The sequence below is a fragment of the Apium graveolens genome, chromosome 3, assembly GCF_009905375.1.
Source record: "Apium graveolens cultivar Ventura chromosome 3, ASM990537v1, whole genome shotgun sequence".
Taxonomy (NCBI): Eukaryota; Viridiplantae; Streptophyta; class Magnoliopsida; order Apiales; family Apiaceae; genus Apium; species Apium graveolens.
Window position 1 is genome coordinate 20875453 of NC_133649.1, and position 26852 is coordinate 20902304.

The window sequence follows — 26852 nt, forward strand, 5'->3', positions numbered from 1 at the left end:
ATTTGGACTTCATCACTTTCTCCCCCTTTTTGGCATCAGCAGGTAGTAGAAGAGAGATAAGCAATTCCACTGAGGATTGGATTTCAGTTAGTTGTGATTGCTGAGAAGCTTCATTTTTCAGAATTTCATCAATCTGAGCTTGTTGATGATCTTGAGTCTTCTCAATATAAGCAATCCTGTCAATGGTAGGTTGGAAGAACTTTTTCTTATCAATTTTCCAAACTTGTTCCTGTTTGATAAAGTTCTCATGAATCTTGTGTAGCTATGCATGAGTAGTTGAATGAAGACCTTGTAGATATTTAGTACTCAATACAGTGACTCTAAGCTGGGTTTTAAAATCATCAGAATTTAACATTTCATCAGCTTTAGTCAAGTGCTCAGCAAGATGCTTTTCAGTTGGAACACATGAAACTGAGTTCCATTCCTTAGTCCACTCCTGACCTGCAGGAGTTTCACTCCAAGGTACTGGTACTTCCCCGGTAACAAACTTCCTAACCAGTTCAGACTTAGGAAGAGTCTGTTGAGGAGTATGTCCTGAAGGACCTGCTTCATCAGCATCTACAGTTGGAGCAGCATCACCAGTATCTCCAGCATGTGCAGCATCAGAACTTAAAGAATCAGTATCTTCTGATAAGATAACAGTGTGAGTACCAATGGAGGCTTCAGCATCCTTTAATTGCTGATCTTGTTCTAAGTTCTGATCAACAGCCATATCCTGATGCTCACCTAAATTCTGATTATCAGCATCTTGATGCAGAGAAGGTGTTGTTGATAACTCTGGAGTTTGAACAGCATCAGTATCAGGTGTTGTGAAAGGAATATTTGCTGTTGGAGCTTCTAAGAGAAGTACTGCAGGCACAACCAAGTTTTGAACATCAATATCAGCACTTGTGCCTGGATCAACAGAAAACACAGAAGGTGTGTTAGCCTTTTCAGAAACAGCTTCCTGAGATGGAGTTGATGGAGAAGAAGTGACTGGAGTAAATTCCTTGTCTTGTGAGATCAGAGATTCCTGATCCCCTTCCTTAGCTGCTTCCTCTTCATCATCTGAAACTGGCCTTTTTGCCCTTTGTTTCTTGTATCTCTTTGTTGATTTTGATTCCTTGGGACTTTCAGGAACTGTCATTCTTCTAAGCCGTTTGAGAAGCCTAGATCCCCCAATTCCAGAATCCTTCTGATAAGTCACTTTCTCAGCTTCACCTACAACAGGTTCTGAAGAAGGAACATGTTCCTCAGTATCAGATTCATCTCTCAGTACAGTCCTCCTCCTCTTTTGAGGTGTTTGGGGAATAGTTTTTGTCCTCTTTGTCTTGGAGGATGAGGGTTGAACAGTCTGTGAAGTAGAGAGATAGGATTTGAGATAAGTCCTGAGGGTAGGTTGAGTAGTATGAGTGGTAGGTGCTGAGGATGATGGTCTTTGGGTGTATGTGGTTGGTTGGACATCAAAGTAAACAGATCTATAAGTATCAGGATCAGCATTTACTAGGATCTGTTTTACAGACTGAGGAATCTGTAATGGTCGAACCACTGTTTTCTTAGTATCAGCATTTACCAGATCATTAAAGTATCGTTTTGCAACTCTAAAAGGTGGGGTTGAGGAACTGACTAATTGAGGTTCATCAAGACTAAAAGTATATATAAGTTGATAGAATCTAGCAAAATAGACAACATTTCTATCCTCTGTCATCCTATCCCCAATAAAACCAATTATTCCAGTTGCAAAATCAAAATGAGTTTGATGGATAATAGCATACCCTATGTGCTGACTCAGAATTGGGATAGCATCAAAATTCGAACATTTGTTCCCAAAAGCTTTGGTGATGCAGTCAAAGAAGAAACTCCATTCTCTTCTGATATTAGCCCTTTTTAACTGCCCAAGCTTTGCCAAACTCTTTTCATATCCCAAATCAGCCATTAACTCCTGAAGTGCTGATTCCTCTGGAATTGAAAAAGTACAATTTTCTGGGAGATGAAGAGTTTTGCGTATTGTACCAGGAGTGACTGCATAAGATGAATCACCCACTTCAAAAACAATACTGGGAGTGCCATGTTTACCACCATCATCAAAGTGCCCAGTTCGCCAAAACGTCAGAACTTGTTGACTCGAAAAGACTTCAGGCTGAGTTAATGCATACCCAATCTCACTGTGTGCAAGAAGATCTTGCACAAAATGCAATTCAGATGGAGCTTCAGCATGATTAAGAATTGCAGCATAGTTGTTTGGAACAAACTTAGCTCCATCAATGATTAAATCTTCAGGTGTCATGTGAAAAATTGAGATTCAAAAGTGCCCGTTAGGTGTTTGATAAGATGTCTGTATGAAAAACCAACGAGAGAAGAAAGAGAGTAAAAGTAAGTAAAGAGAAAAAATACGAAGAAAATAAAAGATTAAAGAAATCCTCTCTCTGTTGTACTTATACTCTGAACAAAAATATTACCGTTGGACACCTGTCAGACATGCAGTAATAACGGATAGTTACTGGGCTCGAGAAAACAGGAATCATTACTTACCCAGTTGCCTGTTTTCAAGGAAAACCCGTTCCACTTACCCAGATATTCCATTAATCAAGGTGAAACAGTTTTAATTCAAAATTGAAATTGTTCCCACTGAGTTAATTATTTTTCACTGCATCATTAATATTCTGAAAGTAAATCACGTAAAAATGACCAAGATAAATTAGATGAGTAAGTGCTGATAAAAAAAATCAGAACTTAAATTAAAACAGAATTTATATGGTCATCAGAATATCAATCAGGATTTATCAATGCATTACCAAATATCTTAGAGACAAAATCTTGAAGCAAAAACAAATTTCATTAATATATCAAGAGAATATATTTATGAAATGGAAATTACATCAGTATTTATACAAGATTTCCCTAAGCTACTAAACCTAACATCAACAGTTTTAGTCCTAGCTAAGAAGCCTGACAAAGCTGATGATGAAGAAAAACAGGAAGAAGACAAGATTAAATCATTTCTTCTTCTTCCTACTCTCGACAAACAGAATGGCGAGTCTGATGATTCGCTCTTGCTGGCGGAGAGCTGCCAGTCTTTCCTCCTCCAATCGCTCCAGATGGCGATGGTAATCCATATAGAAGAACAGGAGGTGGGTCAGTACCTCCTGTGGGACAGAGTCCCATATCTCCTCAGGAATGGCTGTGACATGTCATTCCTGCTGCCATTCTGCACAGCTTAGCTCCATATTGAAGTTTTGGTAGTTCAAAAATATGTTGTATCGGACCATTGTGTTTTTGAAAGAAAAAGTTTGAAGATAAGTGTGTGAGAAAGAATTTGATGGGAAGGCTGATGTGAAGTGGCTGCTTATATAGGCAAGAGAATGCCAGGAGACGTAAAAAATTTTAATGCTGACAGGTTGAATTAATTCTACCTCGTCTCCCTAGACTTTGAAAAAGAATAACATTCATTGGAAAGAGAAAACATGGTTTAAAGCGCACAAGAAACAAGTAACAGTGGACTGTTCAAGTACGAATACCATTAACCCTAATCATAGTGACTATTAATCTTCCACTTCAACATATTTAAGTATTAACTGAGACTGTTATCAAATTTTATTCACAGATAAGTCAAGTGAAACATTAGACTGTAATATCAGAACTTTGACTTATATCAGAACTTAACAGTCATCAGTACATAATTTCTTAACTCGAAAAAGGAATGCCTATCTTAGTAAGTCCTCATACAAGTTCTGAGTTATACTCTTCAGAACTTAATCATCAGAATATGCAACCAGAGCTTGTCCTCAGAGTTTGTGCAGAATGACACAATGACTGTTTATCTAAAATAACATAGACCTCCACAAAAAGTTTCATCATTCAGATGGAGTGATTAGTGTGTGCATTAAGCTAAATAACAGACAAAGAGTAAAATCTGATTCACTTCAGTACATCTTAGAAATAAGGCATAACTAAAATTTTGCTAAAGAGCTGTCATTGTCCTGAAACCTACTGATGAATGAGTTCATGCTTGAGTCCACCTCAACTGTTTTGTGCTAATTTTATGCATCTTTTGAAATTCTATTTTACAGTGGCTTCTCGGTGTAAGTGAGTCACGACTGCTTATCAGAATTTATGCTATTATCAGAGTATTTCTCCAGTAATCATAGAGTGTGAAAAGTCACCAAGAAAATATTTTGCTTTTCTAATGCATATTTACTTAATACCAGCAATGCACTTGGGTCGTCCCTTCCACATTTTTACTCTAGATCTCAAAGGAGTACCTGATTTTATTCTTTGATCTTTTTGCTTTTTCTTTTGATAAGTGAGGTTTATCAGCACTTAATACATTCAGCAGTTTTACTAGTATCAGAACTTAACAGATGAGTAGCATTATTCTAATTTGTGACTTAGTAATAAGATAAACAAAGTAAACTCAACTAAGCTCAATTATCAGAATTTGCTAGTGTCATAAGATTTCCACTGAAATAATTACTTCTTACATGGAATCATTTGTTTATTGAAGACTACTAGGTCAGTATCTAGCACAGTTATCCTTATAGGATTGAATAGTTACTTGAACAGACATATCACTTATCAGAGTTTAGAAACATATATCAGACAACAATCAGTACTTAAACACGTATTTCAATTAATCACAGAATAAACAAAGAGATTACATTCTGTAAATACTGATCATAAAGTCTGATGTATCAGAACAAAACTAGACAGATTTAGAAAAAGAACCTGAAACCATTCCAAGTTCATTTACCAATCTTGTAAAAGTGGCTTCACATAGTGGTTTTGTGAAGATATCTGCCAGTTGTTGATCTGTTGGAACAAAGTGCAATTCCACTGTACCTTCATCCACATGTTCCCTTATGAAGTGGTACCTGATGTTGATGTGCTTTGTCATAGAGTGTTGAACTGGATTACCTGTCATAGCAATAGCACTTTGATTATCACAGTAAATAGGGATTTTGAAATATGTTAACCCATAATCCAGTAACTGATTCTTCATCCAAAGAATCTGTGCACAACAGCTTCCTGCAGCAATATACTCTGCTTCTGTAGTTGATGTGGAAATTGACTTTTGTTTCTTGCTGAACCAAGAAACCAATCTGCCTCCAAGAAATTGGCAGCTTCCACTTGTGCTTCTCCTGTCAATTTTGCAACCTGTAAAATCTGTATCTGAGTAACCTATAAGTTTAAAATCTGATTCTCTAGGATACCATAATCCCAGATCAGCTGTTCCTTTAAGATACTTAAAGATTCTTTTCACAGCTGTTAAGTGAGGTTCTCTTGGATCTGCTTGAAATCTTGTACAAAGACAGGTAGCATACATGATATCAGGTCTACTAGCAGATAGATAGAGTAGAGAGCCAATCATACCTCTGTAGTCAGTAATATCTACTGATTTACTAGTATCCTTATCCAGTTTTGTTGCAGTGGCCATGGGGGTGGATGCACTTGAACAATCTTGCATTCCAAATTTCTTCAGCAAATTTCTGGTGTACTTGGTTTGACAAATAAAAGTGCCTTCTTCATTCTGCTTGACTTGAAGGCCCAGAAAATAGCTAAGTTCCCCCATCATACTCATCTGATATCTTGACTGCATTAGTTTGGCAAACTTCTTGCAAAGTTTGTCATTTGTAGACCCAAAAATGATATCATCAACATAAATCTGGACCAGAAGTAAGTCATTTCCATGGTTGAGGTAGAACAGTGTTTTGTCTATTATTCCTCTGTTGAATCCACTTTCTAGAAGAAACTGAGCTAAAGTCTCATACCATGCTCTAGGAGCTTGCTTAAGTCCATAAAGTGCTTTATCAAGCCTGTAGACATAATCTGGATGTTTGGTATCTACAAAGCCTGGAGGTTGTTCAACATATACCTCCTCCTCCAATTCTCCATTGAGAAAAGCACTTTTCACATCCATTTGAAAGACCATAAACTTTTTGTGAACAGCATAAGCCAAAAATATCCTTATGGCTTCTAACCTAGCAACTGGTGCAAATGTTTCATCATAATCAATTCCCTCCTGTTGAGAATATCCTTTTGCAGCCAGCCTTGCCTTATTCCTTGTAATTATGTCATCACTGTCAGTTTTGTTTCTGAATACCCACTTTGTATCAACAACAGATCTATTCTTTGGTCTTGGCACTAGGGTCCAGACTTTGTTTCTTTCAAATTTATTTAACTCTTCCTGCATTGCTTGCACCCAATCAGCATCTTGAAGAGCTTCTTCAACTTTCTTTGGCTCAGTCTGAGAGAGAAAAGAATTGTAGAGACATTCATTTGAAGTACCTGTTCTAGTTCTGACACCTGCATCAGGATTTCCAATTATCAAATCAGGTGTATGTGATTTTGTCCACTTCCTTGCAGATGGAAGGTTTTCTCTAGAACTGGATGCTCCCCCATGATCCATGCTATCTTCATTTTCATTTTCTGATGCTCCCCCTGAAACTATGCTCTCTGAGTTGGAGTCTTCAGTATTTAGATTTTCAGCACTATCAGAACTTGGCTTATCAGAACTTGACGAATCATAACTTGAAGAGCCAGATGTATGTTCTGATGTTTCTTGAGCTGTGGTAGGATCTTGAGTATGCTCCCCTGCAAAGGTGCATCTTCCCTTGGCGTAGCCACCACAGTTTCAATAACATTAGAGTTTATTCCATCAGAGTTCACAGTATCAGGACTTAGACTGTCAGGATTTTCAGTATCAGAATTTGAGTCTTCATTTTCAAATCTCAGCTGATCATGGTCAATGAAATCTTCAAGACCAGTAATCTTCTTGTCATCAAAAGAGACATTGATAGATTCCATGACCACTTTTGTTCTCAAATTATAGACTCTGAAGGCTTTTGTGGAAAGTGGATATCCAACAAAGATTCCTTCATCAGCTTTTAGATCAAACTTTGATAGCTGTTCAGGATGAGTCTTGAGAACAAAACACTTGCATCCAAATACATGAAAGTATTTCAGATTTGGCTTCTTTTTCTTCACCATCTCATATGGTGTTTTTCCATGCTTGTTAATGAGTGTTGCATTTTGAGTAAAATAAGCAGTCTGCACAGCTTCAGCCCAGAAATAGGTTGGAAGCTTTGCTTCTTCAAGCATTGTACGTGCAGCTTAAATGAGAGTTCTATTCTTCCTTTCAACAACTCTATTTTGTTGTGGAGTTCCAGGAGCAGAAAATTCCTGCTTTATTCCATGGTTTTTGCAGAATTCTTCCATTATCAAATTCTTGAACTCAGTGCCATTATCACTCCTTAAAATTTTCACAGAATCTTTGACCATTTTATCCAGATGTTTGACATGATCAATCAAGATAGATGCAGTTTCACTTTTTGTGTGCAAGAAATACACCCATGTGTATCTGGTGAACTCATCCACTATGACCAACGTATACTTCTTCTTTGCAATAGACATGACGTTTACTGGACCAAATAGATCAACATGTAGTAGATGATAAGGCTCAAGAATTGATGATTCAGTCTTGCTCTTGAATGAAGATTTTCTTTGTTTGGCCTTTTGACAGGAATCACAAAGACCATCAGGAGCAAATACTGACTTTGGCAGTCCTCTCACAAGATCTTTCTTGACCAGTTCATTTATATTGTTGAAATTTAAATGAGAGAGTTTCTTATGCCAATTCCAGCTTTCTTCAATTGATGTTCTACTCATCAGACAGATTGCAGAACCATCAGTACTTGTTGAAAGCTTAGCTTCATAAATGTTACCACGCCTGTACCCTTTCAGAACAACTTTGCCTTTAGATTTACTCACAATTTCACAGTGTTCTTCAAAGAAATCAACATGATAACCTCTGTCACAGATTTGACTTATACTCAGTAGGTTGTGTTTAAGTCCTGAGACCAGAGCTACTTCTTTAATTATGACATTTCCAAGATTTCTCCAGTGTTTAACCCCAATGTTTTTCCAATGTTGCCATCTCCATAAGAAACACTTGGGCCAGCTTTCTCCACAAAGTCTGATAGCAGGGCCTTATTTCCAGTCATATGTCCTGAACATCCATTGTCCAGAACTAGAATATTTTTCATGTTGCCCTGCAATCACAAAGACCACTAATTATTAGTTTTAAGGACCCAGACTTGCTTGGATCCTTTGGCCTTATTAAGTTTGTTAACATTTGCAGCGGATTTAGCATCAGAGTTTATGTTAACATTTTTCTTATCAGAACTTACACTATCAGACTTTGAATCAGAATTTACACTAGAAGGAACAATGGAAACTTTCTTCAAAGAAGGTTTTATTTGATAATAATCATAGTACAAACTATGATATTCCTTACAAGTATAAATGGAATGCCATAAACTACCACAATGAAAACAAGGATTTTGTGGTTTGTATCTAACAGACTGACTCTTAACTCCTGATTTTGAAGGTAAAGAGTTAATATTCTTATTCTTCCTGCAAAAAGAAGCCAGATGGTTAGAACTTCCACAATTATGACATGTTTTCCTAGGAGCATCAGGAACAGGTTTATAATTATTGCTTTTATTCACACCTTCCTTTCCATTCCTATTTTTCCTAGGTGATTTTACCTTGTTTGCATTCTTAACATCTTTCAGCTTATGCTTAAGCTGCTTCTTTGTCATTAAGCCTATGTTCACTTCAGCTGTCTTTTCCTATTTTAGTTTGTCAGAAGTTAATTCCTTTGTAACTTCTGATTTCTCATTTTCAGACTTTACAGTAACAAACTTAACAGGTTTAACTTTGGCTTTTGCTTATCAACAGGCTTAATTTCTTCAGTTCCTTTATCATTCTTATCTTCTCCATAACCTAAGCCCTCTTTCCAGTTTCCACTACTTAGCAAATTTTGAGTTGTTTTGCCAGAGTTTGTCCAAGTCCTGATAATCTCTCTTTCCTTTTCTAACTCAGTTTTTAGAGATTCATTCATTTTTAGCACTTCATCCCTAACATAAAAAGCATCATCTCTATCCTTCTGAGTTTGATGGAACATGACTAACTCTTTTTCTAAGAAATCATTTCTTTTCTTAAATGCAAGATTTTCAGAAGTTAATCTTTCACATGTTAAAGTTTGATCTCTATAACTAAAAAACATGGTTTTAAGATATCTTCTCAACTCATTAATATCATCAGTATGAAAAGCATAAGTAGTCTGAGGTACCTTTGTTTCAGCAGCTTCAGAACTGCTCTCAGCACTTTCTTTATCAGTATTTGCCATCAATACATAGTTTTCCTCACTTTCAGAGTCTGAGGTGTCTGTCCAGCTTTTCTGCTTTGTGACAAGAGCCTTGCCTTTGTCACCCTTTACATTCTTACAATCAGGAGATATGTGGCCTTTCTCACCACAGTTATAGCATTTAACATTGGTGTAATCTCCTCTGTCAGACTTTCCTCCTCTGCCTTCAGATCTTCTGAAATTCTTCTTATCAGAACTTATGCCTTTCCTGGAAAACTTCTTTCCCTTCCTGAACTTCCTGTATGCAATCTTTGTGATTCCTTTCACCATAAGAGCACACAGCTTCATCATCTCCTCATCAGCATCAGTCTCAGGCAAGCTTTTAGGATCTGAGTCATCATCACTTTCAAAACTTGATGATTCAGTTTCAGACTTTATGACAAGAGCTTTACCCTTGTCTTTCCTTGAGAAAGCTGCTTTGGGGAATTCTTCTTCAGCCTTAAGAGCAACTGTCCTTGACTTTCCTCCTTTCCTCTTGCTTCTTTGTTCCATCTCAAGCTCATAAGTCTTGAGCATTCCATAGATTTCGTCAAGAGTTGTTTCATCAAGATTGTAGTTGTCTCTTATTGTCGTTGCCTTCAAATCCCAGCATTCAGGAAGAGCTAACAGGAACTTAAGGTTTGAATCTTCAAGATCATACTCTTTATCAACCAATGACAAATCATTCAAAAGTTTGACAAATCTATCATATAAATCATTCAATGACTCATTAGTCTTTGAGTCAAAGTGTTCATACTCTTGAGTGAGTATTGTCTTCTTGTTCTTCTTAATTGTGTCAGTTCCCTGACACCTTATTTCCAGAGCATCCCATATCTCCTTAGCAGTCTTGCAGTTGATTACCCTGTTTGACATTACATTATCAATGGCACTATGCAGTAAGTGTCGTACCTTGGCATCCTTAGCAATTAATGTTATATCTTCAGCAGTATAATCACTCTTCTCCTTTGGTACGGTCTTTGCTGCTTCACCTGCAACTGCAACAGCGAGCTTGGTTGGTTTGTGAGGCCCTTCCTTGATTCTATCAAGGTATTCTGGATCTGTTGCTTCCAGGAACATGGTCATCCTTACCTTCCATATGGGATATTCAGATGGTCTCAGTATGGGAACCCTGATAGTCTCATACCGACTTTGAATTTGTGGCTTTGGAGGTTCTTCAGTTTTGGTAGGCTTAGTTGGAGTTTCTGTGTCAGACATGATTGTGTTTGGATCTTTAACTGTATGTGTGTTAACAGATAAGCTCTGATACCAATTGTTAGGTCACACACACACTGTAGAGGGGGTGAATACAGTGTATAATACAATCAAATCGAACTTTAATATATTAAGTAACAGAAAACAAACTTTATTGAAACAATAAACTCTGTTACAGTATGGAACTGTTACCTCTCAGTGATGAACAAATATCACGAGAGCTGCTAGGGTTACAATGAATAAACTTCTCGAATATATGATAACACTTATAGTATAAACCCTATGTATGTGTTTATATACTACACAGTTACAAGATAATCGCTAATTGATATGGAATATAATTCTGCTTCCTAAAATATATCAATCAGATATATTTTCTTCCAAGTATTCCATTCTTCACGGAATTCCTTCTTCATGCATATCTCTTCTTATGTTTATCTCGATCTTCTTTCCTTTAATCAGCTACTGTCCTTCTCTGATCATCCTTCATCACTTAAGTTCTGATATCTAACTTCTGATGATTATCTCCTGATAATATAAGTACTGATATCCTTAAGTCCTAACTTCCAATATAAGTACTGATCAACAGTTAAGTACTGATTTGTCCTGTTAAGTAAGATCTGAAATCTAAACATAAATTATATTAGCCATGACATTATCAAATATATCTAACAGTTTTAATAACCACCTTCCGTATTGAGGCATTGCGGCAGTACCTACAACATTGTTTCATTGCACCCGCCCCAATGAAACAATGCAGTATACAAGGAGCATTAAAACATTGTGGAGGGCCATGTGCAATGAAACATTGCGGGTAGTCCCTGCAGCAATGAAACAATGAAGTAGTGATTTAATTTCTTAAATAACAAAAAATCATATTTTAATAAATGTTTCCGATAATAACGGAGTTAAAAAGTATATAATTAATTTTAACAACCACTTGTTCTATATTTTCTTATTTTATTACTACTTCCCATTTATTATCAATTGTATAATGAGTTAAAAATTTAAAATTAAATTAGATATAGAATCTGAAAAATGATAAAATATTAGTATGAAAAACATAAAAAAACCGCATATGATAACTGAAATGTATGAATGGAGTATTGCTTAAGACGACACCTTTCGATCAATAAACAATCATACTTGTTTGTCTAAAACTTTTTTGAGTGAATTCTAATCAAACTATTTTAATTTAAATTTTAAATATTTCAAAATTATGTATAATAACACATTTGTACTGTATAATGAAGTTATGATGAATCAAATAATTTTTTCTAAACAATTTTTCCATTTAAAAAGATAAATAAGAACAAAATGGTATAAAAATCCCTCCCGCATTGACACAACCACAGCCACAACATATGTAAAATACGGCGGCGGGTGGTTGAAGAGCCACCTGCCGCATTGTTTCATTGCGACTGCCGCAATGAAACAATGTTTCAGGTGGCCGAGTCTATTTTTATATAGTTTGTTACCAAGAAATGTTTAACATTTTTGTGGCTAAGTTGTTTTATATTTTTTTATAGGTAACGAAAATTCGATAAAATTTCATTTTTTTAGTTTTTCACATTTTCAATTTTTAGCATTATATTTGTTGACTATAAATTAAAAATTTATAAATTAAATTGGACAAGTACAAGAAAAATAAAACATTAAATAATTTATTTCATTCAAATATAAATGGAGTACATTTTTTTAAACAAAATACATAATAACTTAAATATTTTATTCCGACGAGAATGATCAAGCTTTAACGGTGTTGGAAGAACCGCCTTTGTCACCCTTATCGTCGTCCTTCTTTTTCTTCAACTTTTCCGCTTTCGCCTCATTTTCATTTTTTTTCTTGCGCTCAAGCGCCATTTGAATACGGCGGAGAGCTATTTCCATATTTTTTTCTCTCTCGGGCCCGTCGTAAGCAACACCATCGATAATTACCTTGTTATTGTCAAAATCATAGTAGAAAACCATTTTTCGGAAAATAGAGAAGAGAAAATGTAGAATGAAAAAAAATGAGATTACAAGAGCACTATTTATAGGCTGAAAATCGGAATTTTAAAAACCAAAAATTAAATTTAGGCAAAAAAAATGTTGCGGAAGCTAAGGGGTAAGACCGTTGACTAATCTGCCGCAATGACACAATGCGGCAGGAACAACTGTAACAATGCTTCAAAACGGCAACCCATTCTGCAGCAATGAGCCAATGTCGTGGGTCGGTTAAACCCCTCAACGTTTGACCAGTTAATTTTTATTAATATTGGCACAAAAATTAATATTTATTTAATATTTGCACAAAAAATAAGTTTGAATTCACAAAAAAGGTATAAAATTAATAATATAAATTTTATTATTAAAATTGATAATATTATTATTTTTAACTAAAATAACACATATGATAAATTTTAAAAACATAAAACTCACAAAATTTTGTAATAATAAAAATTTGAAAATACTATTTCGAAAAAGTAATTAAAAATAACTTTTTCACTCAAAAAATTTAAATTTAATATTTAATTTATATATTTTAGTTTAAAAAATAAAATCAAAAATAACAAAATATAATTGCGAAAAAATATTTAAAAATTTATTTTTAACAAAAAAATGAATTAGAAAAAATTAAAGTTATTTTAATCAGAGTCCTCCCGCCCATATGGCAGTACTAAGATGATCATCCTGCATCGTCAGGAGTGATCTAACAATAGGCCCGCACTCATTCTCCATAGTAACTGCATAGTGCACAATAAAAAATACTATATAATCGGGAAGTTACTTATACCCAACTTAAACACGAAATATTTATAGAACCGTTATTTTCTATTTTAAATCCTACCGAAAATTCGGCATGACTCATTCGTTTATAAGCTAGCCACAACCAATCAATCAATCAACAAGCATTCCATCCACTGTCTAATCACAACAACATATCTCAACTTACTATACCAAACTATTACTAGTACATTTAGAACCATTAATTAGCACAAACGAGTCAAATTACTACTAGCCATTAAAACTTTTAAAAACCAAAACAAAGAATACAATCCAAACTTTTAAAAGCAGTAGTGATATTCTTAAGACCCAAATTTTAAATCCAAAAATCTCTAAAACAAAAAGATCGCCAATTTGGACCAGAGTTTAGTGTGTTGAAGAAAGTACATATCTGCAAATCGAGTCAATTTGAATTCTTCATTCCATTCTCTTCCTAAACTGATTGATTAACTTATTAACTTAACCTTCATTTTCTTAAAGTTATCTACCATAACAAAATCAAATTAAAATATGCAAAACTTATCAAAAATTAAATTATACAGGAGGTGCATGCATATGATTTTAACAAACAAATAGAGAGAGAGAGAAAGAATACAATCTTCGAGTAATGCAACACCAAAACAGACACAATATTCTGGCTCATTGCAGAAGCATCAATGGGTCATTGCGGTAGTAGCTGTGTATGTGTGTATACGTGTGTATCATACTTGAGTAGCTGAATCGCCTGAGTAATCGCTTGAAATCGCCTGAAATCGCCTAGAGTGGGAGAATTAGGTTTTTGTTATTATGAAATTAGGGATTTCAGGAAGAAACGGGTTAAACCCGGGTCTCGTCTGCCGCAATGGCTCATTGCGGAAGTTGCAATGGGTCATTGCGGCAGCCGGGGCTGTTCTGTAATTTCGCGAGTTTTAAGTAATAGTTTGTTAAAATAAAGAATTTATTAATAAAAATATATAAATATAAAATAAAAATATAACAACCAAATAATAAATAAATTAGGAATTTAAATATCAATTAAAATTATTTATATATTTATTATCCATTATTTTACAATTATTTAAAAATAAAACTAAATTATTTGCAGCAATGAATCATTGCGTAAGCAGCATTGAGTCAAAGCTGCGCAATATAACATTGCGTAGCCCGCATTGAAGCAAAGCTGTTATACTTCCGCAATATAACAATGCAGCAGGTGGTTATTAGAACCACATGTGGCTGGAAGGGCACCCTCTATATATATATGGAAGGGATTTTCTATGCAATGACACACAATAGTCACTAACTCTCGTATAAATGAGCTCTTATTATTGGTGGTTGAATAATAAATGTTAATGGCCTCCCTGCATTCACATCAATTCCACCAATAAAAAGAGCCCATTTTTATTGGAGTTAGTGACTAATGTGTGCTCTTGGGCACACATTAGAAAGACCGTATATTGAATACTATGTACTGTAACTAAAATTGATGAATTTTTGCTAAATAATTAATTTATTAATAACCTTCATTTCAAGTGGTACTTGATTTCACTTATTTTTGGTACCACCATCTTTTGGTTTCACTTTTCATGATTTATGTTATAACTCTAACTCTAATTGTATTATTATTATCCTTTTTGATTCCTATATGACTTATAATTCTATATATATATATATATATTATATTATTTTTACCCGTTTTTCTTTATTAATAAATTTTTTATATGATACTTTGTTTTCACTTATTTTTTGGTTCTATGATTTTTTGTTTTTATGATTATTTGTGTAACTCTAGGTGTAATATTTTTATCCTTTTTGATTCCTATATGACTTATAATTCTATATGTATTATTTTTACCCGTTTTTCTTTATTAATAAACAAAATATATTCACTTATTGTTTAGTTTCACCACCTTTTGGTTTCACCACCTTTTGCTTTCACCTTTTATAACTTAGATTTGAATCCTATTTTAATTATATTTTAAAATAAATAAGTTTATAAATTGACTCAACTAAATAGGTTCCGAGAAATATAAACCACGACCAAGTAAATAGGCCATGTGTTTAAATTGAAATTTTTTAATTTAGAATTTTTTAATTTGTTGGTAGAATTCCATTTTAATAAAATGGTATGAATATTATAAAAAAATTATATTTTGGTTTCACCATTAGAAAATAATAAAATTGTTCAAACCGTAATATGATTACAATTCTATTTTCGTAGAACTCCAAATTATTTCTTGATAGGGTACTCGGTTTCATCTTAGTATGGTTACGCGGTATTTTGGTTTCACCCTATAGTTCTTTTTCATGTAGTGTTCTATATTTTTTTTAACAAAATATAGATTGGAATCATATTATAATTTTTTTATTTTTTATTAAAATAATAAAATGGAATCATTTAAACAGTGTTATTATTAATTAATAAGAAAATCATCTTTTAAGTGATACTTTTTTTTTATCGTAGGTAACCCGCAGCCGCTACCCTTCGGGTGCGCACTGGGTAAACCCTGTGGGCTCACGCAATAGCCTGCAAACCACGTGAACCAAGGTAAACCGCATTTAAGCGACAGGCTCTGACTCAGGAGGCATAATCATCAATTCTCCTCCCGTGTGATTCGAACCTGTGACCAAGATGATAGTTTTCCTCTCTTTAACCAGCTGAGCCAACCCTTGCGGGCTTAAGTGATACTTTGGTTTCACCTCTTTTCGGTTTTACGAACTTTTGGTTTCACCCTTTTTTAAATCTTGCTATAACTCTAAATATACCATTTTTATTCTGTTTTATTTATATATGACTTATAATTATATATGTAATATTTTACCCGTTTTTTGATTCTTATATACCACATATTTATATTGTTTTTATATAAACAAAATTGTATATACATTGTATTTCTAGATTCATATCTACAAAATGTTATTTTAGCACCAATTGCAAATTTATACATACATAATGAATATTTTATTAGAAAAAATTATGCAATCACAAACAATATAAAAACACAAATTCAGCTAACAATAAGAAATTTAATATGCAATTACTTAGTGTTGTTGATTTAATTTTTTGTTAGTTTATCCATCAATCGTGTCGTGACTAAATTTTGATATAAAATATTAGTTATGTATTTTTGAACAATAGATACATAATAACGTTGAGTTTGTTGTTATAATAAGATTTGAATTAATGAAAGCTACATATAATTTAAAAATAAAAATTGCAATAATCATACAATTTTATTTATTATATATTTTAATAAAAAATTAAAATAAATTTTTATAATCATTATTAAATATTGATATTTTGATATCGGCCGCATGTTATCATACTAGTATAGAAAATAGGCTAAATTTGTCCAAAAATCGTCACAGTCAACGGTGCAAGTACCAACGAGGAAGGGTCCAAATTATAAATTTCATATATGCATGATCACTGATCAGCCCCAGACCCCAGTAGTTGATGAACCCTTGAAAAATAAAAATAATCCCCTCTGCTCTGGCCTCTATTCTTGTAAATTAGGCATTTAAGTTTCTTTTTTAACAGGAGCATAACTTATAAGCTACAGTAGTATCCATTCTTAATAAATCTAGGGGTAGGGGCTAGTGATATTCACGGAAGCGAAAACGGTGAATAAACCCTTTAGTACTTGGGCATTTAAGTTAATCTTAGTGAGATCATCTAAGTTTCATTGCTCAGCTTTAATCCATATTCCTTCATGTGTATGAATTTGTGAGAATGAAACTTCTGTAACCAACTTTTCATTCATTTCAGAAACTCTATTGTACTAAACAAGCCAAAAGTCTGTAAAACCCCCAAACTAAAAACAATGAGCTGAAGATATATATACAAAAAAGTTCTAACTGGTTTTCCCGCTAAAACCAACTGAATGTAAAAGATAGAAAAGACTAAACTACCCTCAAATGAAACTTCTATTTACAAAACAGTCATAACTTCCACAGCCTCCCCTCAAGCCGGACTTGGATGATGACAGACAAGACCAAGCTTGGAAACCATAAATCTGAGCTGAGCAGCACCAAGAGACTTAGTAAGAAGATCTGCAAGTTGCAGAGAAGATTGAACATGAAACAGAACAAGAAATTTAGCTTCAATGTAATCCCGAATGAAATGACAGTCAACCCTGAGATGCTTTGTGCGTTCCTGAAACACTTGATTCTCAGCAATGTATTGTGCAGCAGTATTGTCACAAAACAACTGGACAGGTAAGGGTATATGAACACCAAGATCTTCCAGCAAACCATGTAACCAAATCAACTCACTAGTAGCATAACTCATGCTACGATATTCAGCCTCACAGGTACTTTTGGAAGTGGTTTTCTGCTTTTTAGTTTTCCATGAAATCAGAGAATTACCAAGAAACATAGCATAACCAGATAAGGACTTTGCAGAAAAAGTACAAGATCCCCAATCTGCATCACAATAACCTTGAAGCAGAAAATTATTCTGTGAAGAATAAAACAAACCCATGTTAATAGTACCTTTCAGATACTGAAGAACATGCATAGCAGCCTGGAAATGAGAAGTAGCAGGAGAGTTTAAGAATTGACTTAGTTGTTGGACAGCATATGAGATATCAGGTCGAGACATGTTCAAATACAACAACTTCCCAACAATCCTTCTATAATTCTCAGGATCTGGTAATAAAGGCCCATCCTTGACGCTAAGATGTAATCCAGTTGGAAAAGGAGTAGAAACCACTTTGCATCCTTCCATTTCAGTATCCTTAAGTAAATCCAAAATATATTTCCTTTGATTCAACAAGATACCAGAACTTGTTCTAGATACCTCAATACCCAGGAAGTAAGATAAAGAACCAAGATCTTTAATTGTAAAAGCACTATGCAAGGAAGTCTTGACCAACTGAATATTGGATAAAAGATTACCAGTGAGAAGCAAATCATCCACATAAGCAACCACAGCAGTGAATTGACCATTTGAATCAGATTTAACAAACAAGGAATAATCCTGTTTGGATTGAATAAAACCCAGATCAATTAAATGCTTACTCAATTCCACATTCCACTGTCTGGCTGCTTGTCTCAAGCCATATAAGGATCTTCTTAACCGACAAACCAAGCCAGGAGCTACTATATAACCAGGAGGAGGTTGCATATAGATCTCTTCTTCGACATAACCATGTAAGAAGGCATTATTTATGTCCAATTGATGTAAAGGCCAGTCATTTGCAGCAGCCAAGGCAATGAGAACTCTGACAGTAGTAAACCTGGCAACTGGACTAAAAGTATATTTAAAATCTTTTCCTTTAATTTGTTTATCCCCTCTAGCTACCAATCTAGCTTTACACTTGTTTAAGGTACCATCAGGATTAAACTTGGCCTTATAAACCCATTTGCATCCTATAGCTGATTTGTATTTTGGCAGAGGGACCAAATCCCAAGTCTGATTTTGTTCTAAAGCCTTAATCTCAGATTCCATAGCAAGAACCCAGTTTGGATCATTCTTAGCTTGAGAATAACAACTAGGCTCATGAATTGAAAGAACCTTATCTAAAGTGGTGAGATAAGCAGTACTAAAAGTAGTCAATTGAGAATCAGTGAATACAGAAAATGCTTGAGAAACATTGTGAGCAGAAGTAGAAAATTTTACAGAAGGTGTAACAATAAACTCATCAAACCTTTTAGGAATGATAGAAGTTCTTGTGGACCTTCTAACAGGAAGCATCAAGGTATGTTCAGAAGAATCAGTATTGATAGAAGAAACATGATCAGGTAAAGAACCAATGACATGATTGTCATGATTTTCAGAAGAAGAAAGCAAATCAATACTAGGAACGGAAGATGTATCAGAATCAGCTATTGGAGTAAAACTATCAGTAAAATCTGAAGTTTCAAAAGACATAGGAGTGGAACCTGTATCTGCATCAGGCAAGGAAGAAACGGAATGTTTATAAGGAAATATATGTTCCTTAAAGCTGACATCCCTGCTGTAAACCACCTTCTGATTATCCAAATCAAATAGTTTGTAAGCCTTGTGAGCATATGGATATCCCAGAAAAACACACTTTAAAGCCCTAGCACCAAATTTGTCAGAAGTCTTGCAAGCAGCATAACACAAACAACCAAGTATCCTTAATCTTGAATAATCTGGCTCAGTTTTCATTAAAATCTTATAAGGAACCTTCCAGTGAAGCACAGAAGAAGGCATGAGATTAATCAGATGTGTAGAAGCTAAAATGCAATCACCCCAAAACTTGATAGGTAAATTGGCATGAATTCTGATGGCCCTAGCAGTATCAAGCAAATGCCTGTGTTTCCTTTCCACACGGCCATTTTGCTGAGGGTTACCAGCAACAGATCTCTGATGAATAATTCCAAGAGAGGAAAAAAGACTAGTACAAAATTCTTGAACAATCTCTGTCCCATTATCACTTCTGATTGTTTTAACAGAGACTTGAAATTGTTTTAAAACATATGATAAAAAAGCTGAAATGATGTGAGGAACCTGTGTCTTAGAATGAATCATGGACGTCCAGGTAAATCTGGAATGATCATCCAGAATAGTAAGGAAATAAGAAGCACCAGATAAGGAAGGTGTCTTATAAGGACCCCACAAATCAATGTGAAGTAAATCAAAACAAGCAGATGCCAAAGAAGTTGAATCAGAAAAAGGAAGTTTGTGATGCTTAGCCATCATACAGGCCTCACAATCAATAGCAGGAAGTGAAGTATTAGTAAAACCAGATAAATGTTTGAACTTAGAAAGAGGCATATGACCAAGTCTAGCATGAAGAATAGAAAGAGACTTATCAGATTTGATAGAAGAACCACTTGATGTATTATCAAGAACTGAACAGGCTGAAGAAGCAAAATGTGGTTGAGAAATCTTATTAGATAGAAATTTATATAATCCCTCATGCTTTATACCAACAGCCTTGATTATATTTGTTGTAGAATCATGAAAAGAACAGGAAGAGGAATGAAAATTTGCAATCAAACTATTTTGATCCAAAAGTCTTGCAACAGAAAGCAAATTATGTTTAAATTCTGGGATATAAAAGACATTTGAAAGAATAATCTCAGAATTAAGAACCACTGTTCCAGTAGTAAACACCTGTTTGAGACTACCATCTGGCAAAGCAATGTTAAGAGGCTGTGACAACTGTTGAGTACTGGAAAAAATCTCTAAGGAAATTGCCATATGATCACTGGCACCAGTATCAACAATCCAAACATGCTTATCAAAAGGCAATGATGAAGAGCAAGACGCATTGAAAACAGACAATGTACCTGCAAAACTGGTTGTAGAATCAGAAGGACCATGAGAAGGATTAGAAGCAGACTGCATAAACTTCAAGAATTCTCTGTATAGAACCACATTGTTGTCTTCAATTGGAAAAGAAGCATCCTGCAACTGAGGATCCAAAGGAGACTCTTGAACATGAGCTGCAAACTTAGCAGGAGGACCTCTACCAGAAACAAAATTAGAACCAGTCTTGCCTTTGTACCATTCAGGATATCCTACCAATTTAAAACATTGATCCTTCAAGTGCCCTTTCTGTTTACAAAAATCACAAAACCTGTCAGGTTTAGGTTTCCTGAAGTCTCTAACTTCTCTTCTTGGATTCTGAGGAAATCTTGAAGCAACTGCATTAACAGAATTCTTGACTGTTAGCAAAGCACTCATCTCTATTGGCTGAGCATTCACAATAGAATTCTGTCTCTCTATTTGCTGAAGCATATGATATACTCGATTAACAGTTGGAAGAGGATCCATGCTAAGAATATTGATCTTAGCCTGATCATAAGTCTTATTCAAACCTGCAACAAACTGAATTAACTTCTTCAACTGATCAGCTTCAATGATCTTCTTCAAGAAACCACAAGAACATTTGAGTAAAGCTCCACATGAACAATCAGGAATTGGTTCCAGAACTTGTAACTGATCCCAAACCTTCTTCAACTTGTTATAATATTCCACTATTGAGTCATCATTTTGACAAGTAGACATCAAGGTTTTATGAAAATCATATAACTGTGGAGCATTAGAGTGTCCATAACGTTCTTTGATCTCAAGCCATAAATCTCTTGCAGAAGGAGTGAAAATGAAACTCTCAGCAATTGTTTTATCAATAGAGTTTAATATCCATCCTGTGACCATATAGTCATTACGAATCCATTTCTGTAACTCTTCAGAATCATCAGCAGGCCGTAACAGAGTTCCATCAGTAAATCCTAATTTGTTCTTAGCTCCTAAAGCCAGAACAACACTACGACTCCAATTCACATAGTTATTACCAGAAAACACAATATGACCTAGCTGTGAATTCGAATTATCATTCGAAGATAAGAAATATGGATCATTATAGCTAATTGCAGAGTTGGAAACATTTGTTATGTTTAGAGAAGATGTGGATTGACTTTGAGCCATAAGTGTTTGATGAAATGCTTGAAAGAAGTAGAGTTGTAATCAAACAAAACAGATAACAAAACAACCGTAGAATCTGATATTGATGCAGATTCAATTACGATTTTACAATAACAATTGAAAATCAAGAAGTAAACAACAATCTTAAAATGAATCAGAAACAACAACAAGAAGAAGATGAAGAAGAAGCTTCAAACCAGAAAAAAAACGAGTTCAATGGCGGAAATGGAGAATACGAGAAAATGAAGATGGAGCATAGAACCTGCTCTGATACCATGTGAGAATGAAACTTCTGTAACCAACTTTTCATTCATTTCAGAAACTCTATTGTACTAAACAAGCCAAAAGTCTGTAAAACCCCCAAACTAAAAACAATGAGCTGAAGATATATATACAAAAAAGTTCTAACTGGTTTTCCCGCTAAAACCAACTGAATGTAAAAGATAGAAAAGACTAAACTACCCTCAAATGAAACTTCTATTTACAAAACAGTCATAACTTCCACAGAATTAAATTTTCTCCCCGATTATTATATGATGATAATATATCTTGTTAGATAACGATATCAAGTTAGGTATCCGAATTACGAATCTATGACAAACTTCATTGTACCAAGAAGCAACATGCAGTCATACACCAACAAGTATTATTTATTTCTTTAGTACTCAAAACCTAAAGGATTCTATCAGAAAGTGAGGGCAGCCTCCTGAAGAAGTTTAGAGCAGGCGAAGGCATTCTGTCTCTAAAGATTGGATGCCGTAAAAAGTAAAATCCGAAAGCCATTGCAACCATTTTTGATGGTACTAAGTATAATATCAATGCCACCACAAAGCACAAGCCTACAAAGATCCCTGTGGCACGGGGATCCCTCCATGTCACCAGCGCTTGTACACGTTCCCCTTGTGTGGCAAAATCACCCAATACGGTCTGAACTCGTGCCCCAAGAACCCGTAACTTGTCATACCTGGCATGAACCATCTCATTTGTTCTGCTACATGGAATTGCATCAAATTCTTCCTCAAGTTCGTCGCGATCAATCTTATCAGCTAATGAGATCTTTGGATCAAAATGTGGCAGTGGGTTGCGGGACCTTAGCCTGTAATTCCATACCCCAACTACAAACATGTAGAATGCCAATGTAGGAATGATTAAATCAGGAAACCACACCAGCATCACCAGCAATGCATGTACCAAAATTGTAGATGTTGGATTTTGCCATGAACGCGTGTCATCGATCCATTTGACAGTGTCAATGATCCCTGCAATCACATTAATTATTCTCAACCAGTTGGCACGAACTTTCCGCATACTGAATGTGTGTGAATCAGCATCTAGCATATACGTAATAACTTCGCGTCGCAGGGGAGGCTCAGATCGTGACAAATGTGTGCAAAGAATCTTAACAGTTGTTGATCTCAATATCTCTTGTTGCATTACACCAATGGGCTTAATATGGTGCATTATAGGCAACAATGGCATAGAGTACAAGTGTAAAACATCCAGTGTGGGAGCTGCACGTACAAATCGTACAGCAACCTCTATTTCGCCCATTTTCTTTAATCCAGAAGGAGATAATAGAAGCAATGGGTATACATTTTTGTACACCTTTCCTGTTTCTAATGTCGATATTCGTATGCGCACCTTTCCAATTTTGAAATCAGGACGTGTCGACTCTTTGAAGCTGTCTGATTCAAATACTTCCCAACTATCAAACACACCAATTGTCAACACAGTAGATGGATCATATACTCTCCATGTGTACTGCTCATTCCATCTTGGATCCAGAGTATCAGAGACTGTACGAGTTCGGACCCATTTGTTACCATACTTAGCAACAGCATATGCGTCTGTAGATCCCTTGGCATCAATTGTTTTCATTGGTAACAAGTTCTTGCATCCAATTATCCCTAGCTCAATTGTTCCGATTGGAGGTTTCCACAGTTGCTTAGCAGTTGGACGATAGTCACTGCATACGTGGGCAGCTTCATCCATCACATGATATCCGCCATCGAAACATAACCTCAAGTGGGCCCTACCCTTATATACCCTCTTCTCTTGATTAGGATCTTCAAATGTGAACCATCGTGATGCCACATTCCGATCATCAACGCGGCGTTCGATTGATATGAGTGGCATGCTAGCAACTCCTATGACAACCTGTTGTTTAGGTTCACGGTATTCCACCAAAGATATTGATAATTGCTGGTCGCCAAATGGCTCGGACGAAACAAACATCAAGTCTTCATTCCATGTGGGAGATCCATTACGCGTGATGGAGAGCTTGGTTTTTTGTATTTGAAAGCCTAGTTGAGCTTTAATTTGGAAGGTAGAGTCTCTTGATGGCACAAATCCTGATATGTCTTGGGCCTCAATCACTGTTGATCTTAAATACCACAATTTAGGTGATTGGTAGACTTTGGACCGAGAGCTAGGATTTCCAGGGGTGTCATTCTTCCACGCTTCAGGAAAAGATTCATCTGCTTGTGTGCCTACCCAGGTGGCCAGCATCAGATCCCCTCTGTGAGCACCACCTCCTTCGAGTCTGTACCATTGTGGGGCCAATGGACTATCTGGTGGGTCACGAAGCGGGATCTCAGTGACATCAAAGCATACGCCACCTAGGAAGTTATGACCTGCCATGTCAGTGGTTGAGCTGGAAATTAGTGGGTCCCACACCGAGACTTCTAGGAGGGAGGTGGAATCTGCCGAGTCGCTAGCGAATGCAAAAGTCTGGTCCCACTCGAACAACATGTTTTTTCGAGCTGGTTTGGAGATTACTTGGCTGCCAGATACAACAATCTTGACCACAGGATTGCCGGGAGTAGGCAATGAACGAGCTTTAACAACTCTGATGAAGAGGTAATGCATTTTCTCTACTAGATCAAATGAGGGTCGTTCCATTGAAATATTGTCAGATGCATCTGATATAAAGCTACTAACTGATGTTGCACGAGAGATTGGACGAGGTCCGTAAATACCACTGACTTTGACTTCAGGCATTGATGCTGATGCCATGTTCGCCATCATCTGATCAGGATCCAGGTATTCTCTTTTTGGACTATTAACCGCTTCCGCTGAGGGATCCGCTGTAGCATTACTCGATGGTTCCATCTTTGCTTGTCCTGGTGATGGTGGCGCTGGCACAGCTTCAGCTGGTTGTGATCCACCAATTTCATTTGGTGGAGGCTGTAACTGTGATGCTGTTTCAGCAGGTGGCGTCACTTCTTCAGTTTGTGGCGCTTCTGCAGCAGGTGGTTCACTTGCACTTGGTGGTGGCGGATCAGTTGGAACTTCTGCTGCCGCTCCTGTTTCTGGTGGCGGATCAGACTTAACTTCCTCAAGCGGTAGTGGAGGCTGCTCTGGCGGCGGAACGACCTCGTCATTGAAATAAATTTTTAATCCAATCTCACCTTGGATAAAACTGAAGAGGCTTTTCTTCTCCAATGGATAATAAATTAAAGCCTCTTCCCCTTTTCTAACAAACTGGCGGGAATCCAATCTCACTCGCCCTAGAAAATTGTTTCTGGTAGTAGGACCAATGTTTTTGTCGTGATAAACATCCACCTCCAGCATGTCACCAAAGATAACAGATGGCTTCCCAACATTGAAAGAAACAGTGTCATTCCATACAGGATTGAGATCACAAAGTACACTTCTTGTCTTTCTTCTCTGCCCATAGAAATCAAGTATCACATATGGACTCGATGTTCCGTGCCCATCTTTAGGCAACAAATTTCGAGCGTCCACCACTTCCACTACCAACTTCCGAACACTAACTGTCATGACAATATCTTTATCTTTATGTATAATTACTATTTTTATGCTTTAGTTCAGGGGAGAGATCGATGAAGAAGTATTGTCAATGGTGAATATGTTTATAGATAATCACAATTTGTGGAATAAAACTAGTAAAAGGCAAGGTGTGTAGTAAAGGAGAAAGGGTAAGTTATATACCCCCTTGCTCTGTTTTATATCATAATTAGAATAGTGTGGAGTTTTTAGATGTAATGTTTAAAGTGGGAATTAAAGAAGATGAATTGGGGAGGGAGGAGATAAGAAAGGTGCTTAGCTTCATGTGGAAGCAGCCTTAGACCAATGGCCAAATGCTTCTTTTTTCTTGCTGCTTTTTTCACTTTTGCAGAATTTAGATAATTAGATTAGATTCCTTCATAAGTATTATTTATCACAAAGAATATATGCTTGCTTGTCTTTGTATTGCTCTGTGAAGAAAAAGACGCGCATAAGCAATGGATTGCCGACTTGTTTAAGTTCTCTAATTTTAGACATAGATCACCCAAACTGTACATAAGTAATGCTAGATCACGAGGGTAAACAGACTTTTCCTTTAATACTATACGTCGCATAGCTGCATTACTACATAAGGGTTGTGTAACAAATAGTTTAGGATCTCTGTTCTTTTACATATATGCAAATTCTGATAGCTTTTCCTGCTGCCTGCTGGTTATTACAGAAAAATATTGGCTTGATAACAAATTATAGATACTATTAACAAAAGAGAAGAAACAGACATATTACTGATCTCACAATGTAAAACTAACAAATAGAATTTTATGCTTTACCAATGAGTTAATTTATATGCATCCTGCTTTTATTCCTTTAATTTAACTAATTCTGAAGATTCTTCTTTCTTTCTTTTTTTTCACTTTTTTTAGGACCGGCCATATATACTTAGGTATGGACAGAGAGAGGAAAAGATGAGGGGAGATTGGAAGATCTCTACTATATATATTATTAGCAAATTGATGGATCTGCTTTGAGCAGCAACAGGGAAATGGTAAGCTTTTGACAAACATGTCTATCTTTTGAGTCACCGACCACGTTATACATCATCTTTTTGGGATGAATATTCAAACAAATTGACAAATCTAGCATCAATCAACCACCCTCTTTTCATGTATCTATGTTGTTTGGTCATCATCTTGTCTATCAGTGCAAATGTATTGCTCCTGATATGATTTTACACATGTATCATATACTCTATATAATGAGTTAATGAAGAAACTACTTTTATGACAATTTTGGTTGCATGTTGAAGCTAATTAGGCAATTTGTTAATATGTTTGGCAAAATTATCGAGACAGTTAGCTAATTTATAAATTATAATCATTAATCCTTGAAGTCATGAATATTATATTAAACCGTAAAGTTTTGATGTTTGCTTGATGCTAAACAAAGAATCTAATATGTTAGCAAACAAATTATACTGACCCTGATCAAGATAAGCCGTAACTTGTATGCATAGACACCAGTATATACCTTCTTCCTGTATCTTAGGTTGACTAAGAATCTGTCACTCTAATGAACCGC

At 35.6% G+C, this 26852-nt stretch overlaps 1 protein-coding gene across 1 annotated transcript; it reads right to left on the reverse strand.

Moving 5' to 3' along the window:
- Positions 1–22107: 22107 nt before the first annotated feature.
- LOC141711939 (multiple C2 domain and transmembrane region protein 16) lies at positions 22108–25974 on the reverse strand. Its single transcript, XM_074514670.1, has one exon. The coding sequence runs from the start codon at positions 25305–25307 to the stop codon at positions 22197–22199; it is 3111 nt and encodes a 1036-aa protein (XP_074370771.1). The 5' UTR covers positions 25308–25974; the 3' UTR covers positions 22108–22196.
- Positions 25975–26852: the final 878 nt, after the last annotated feature.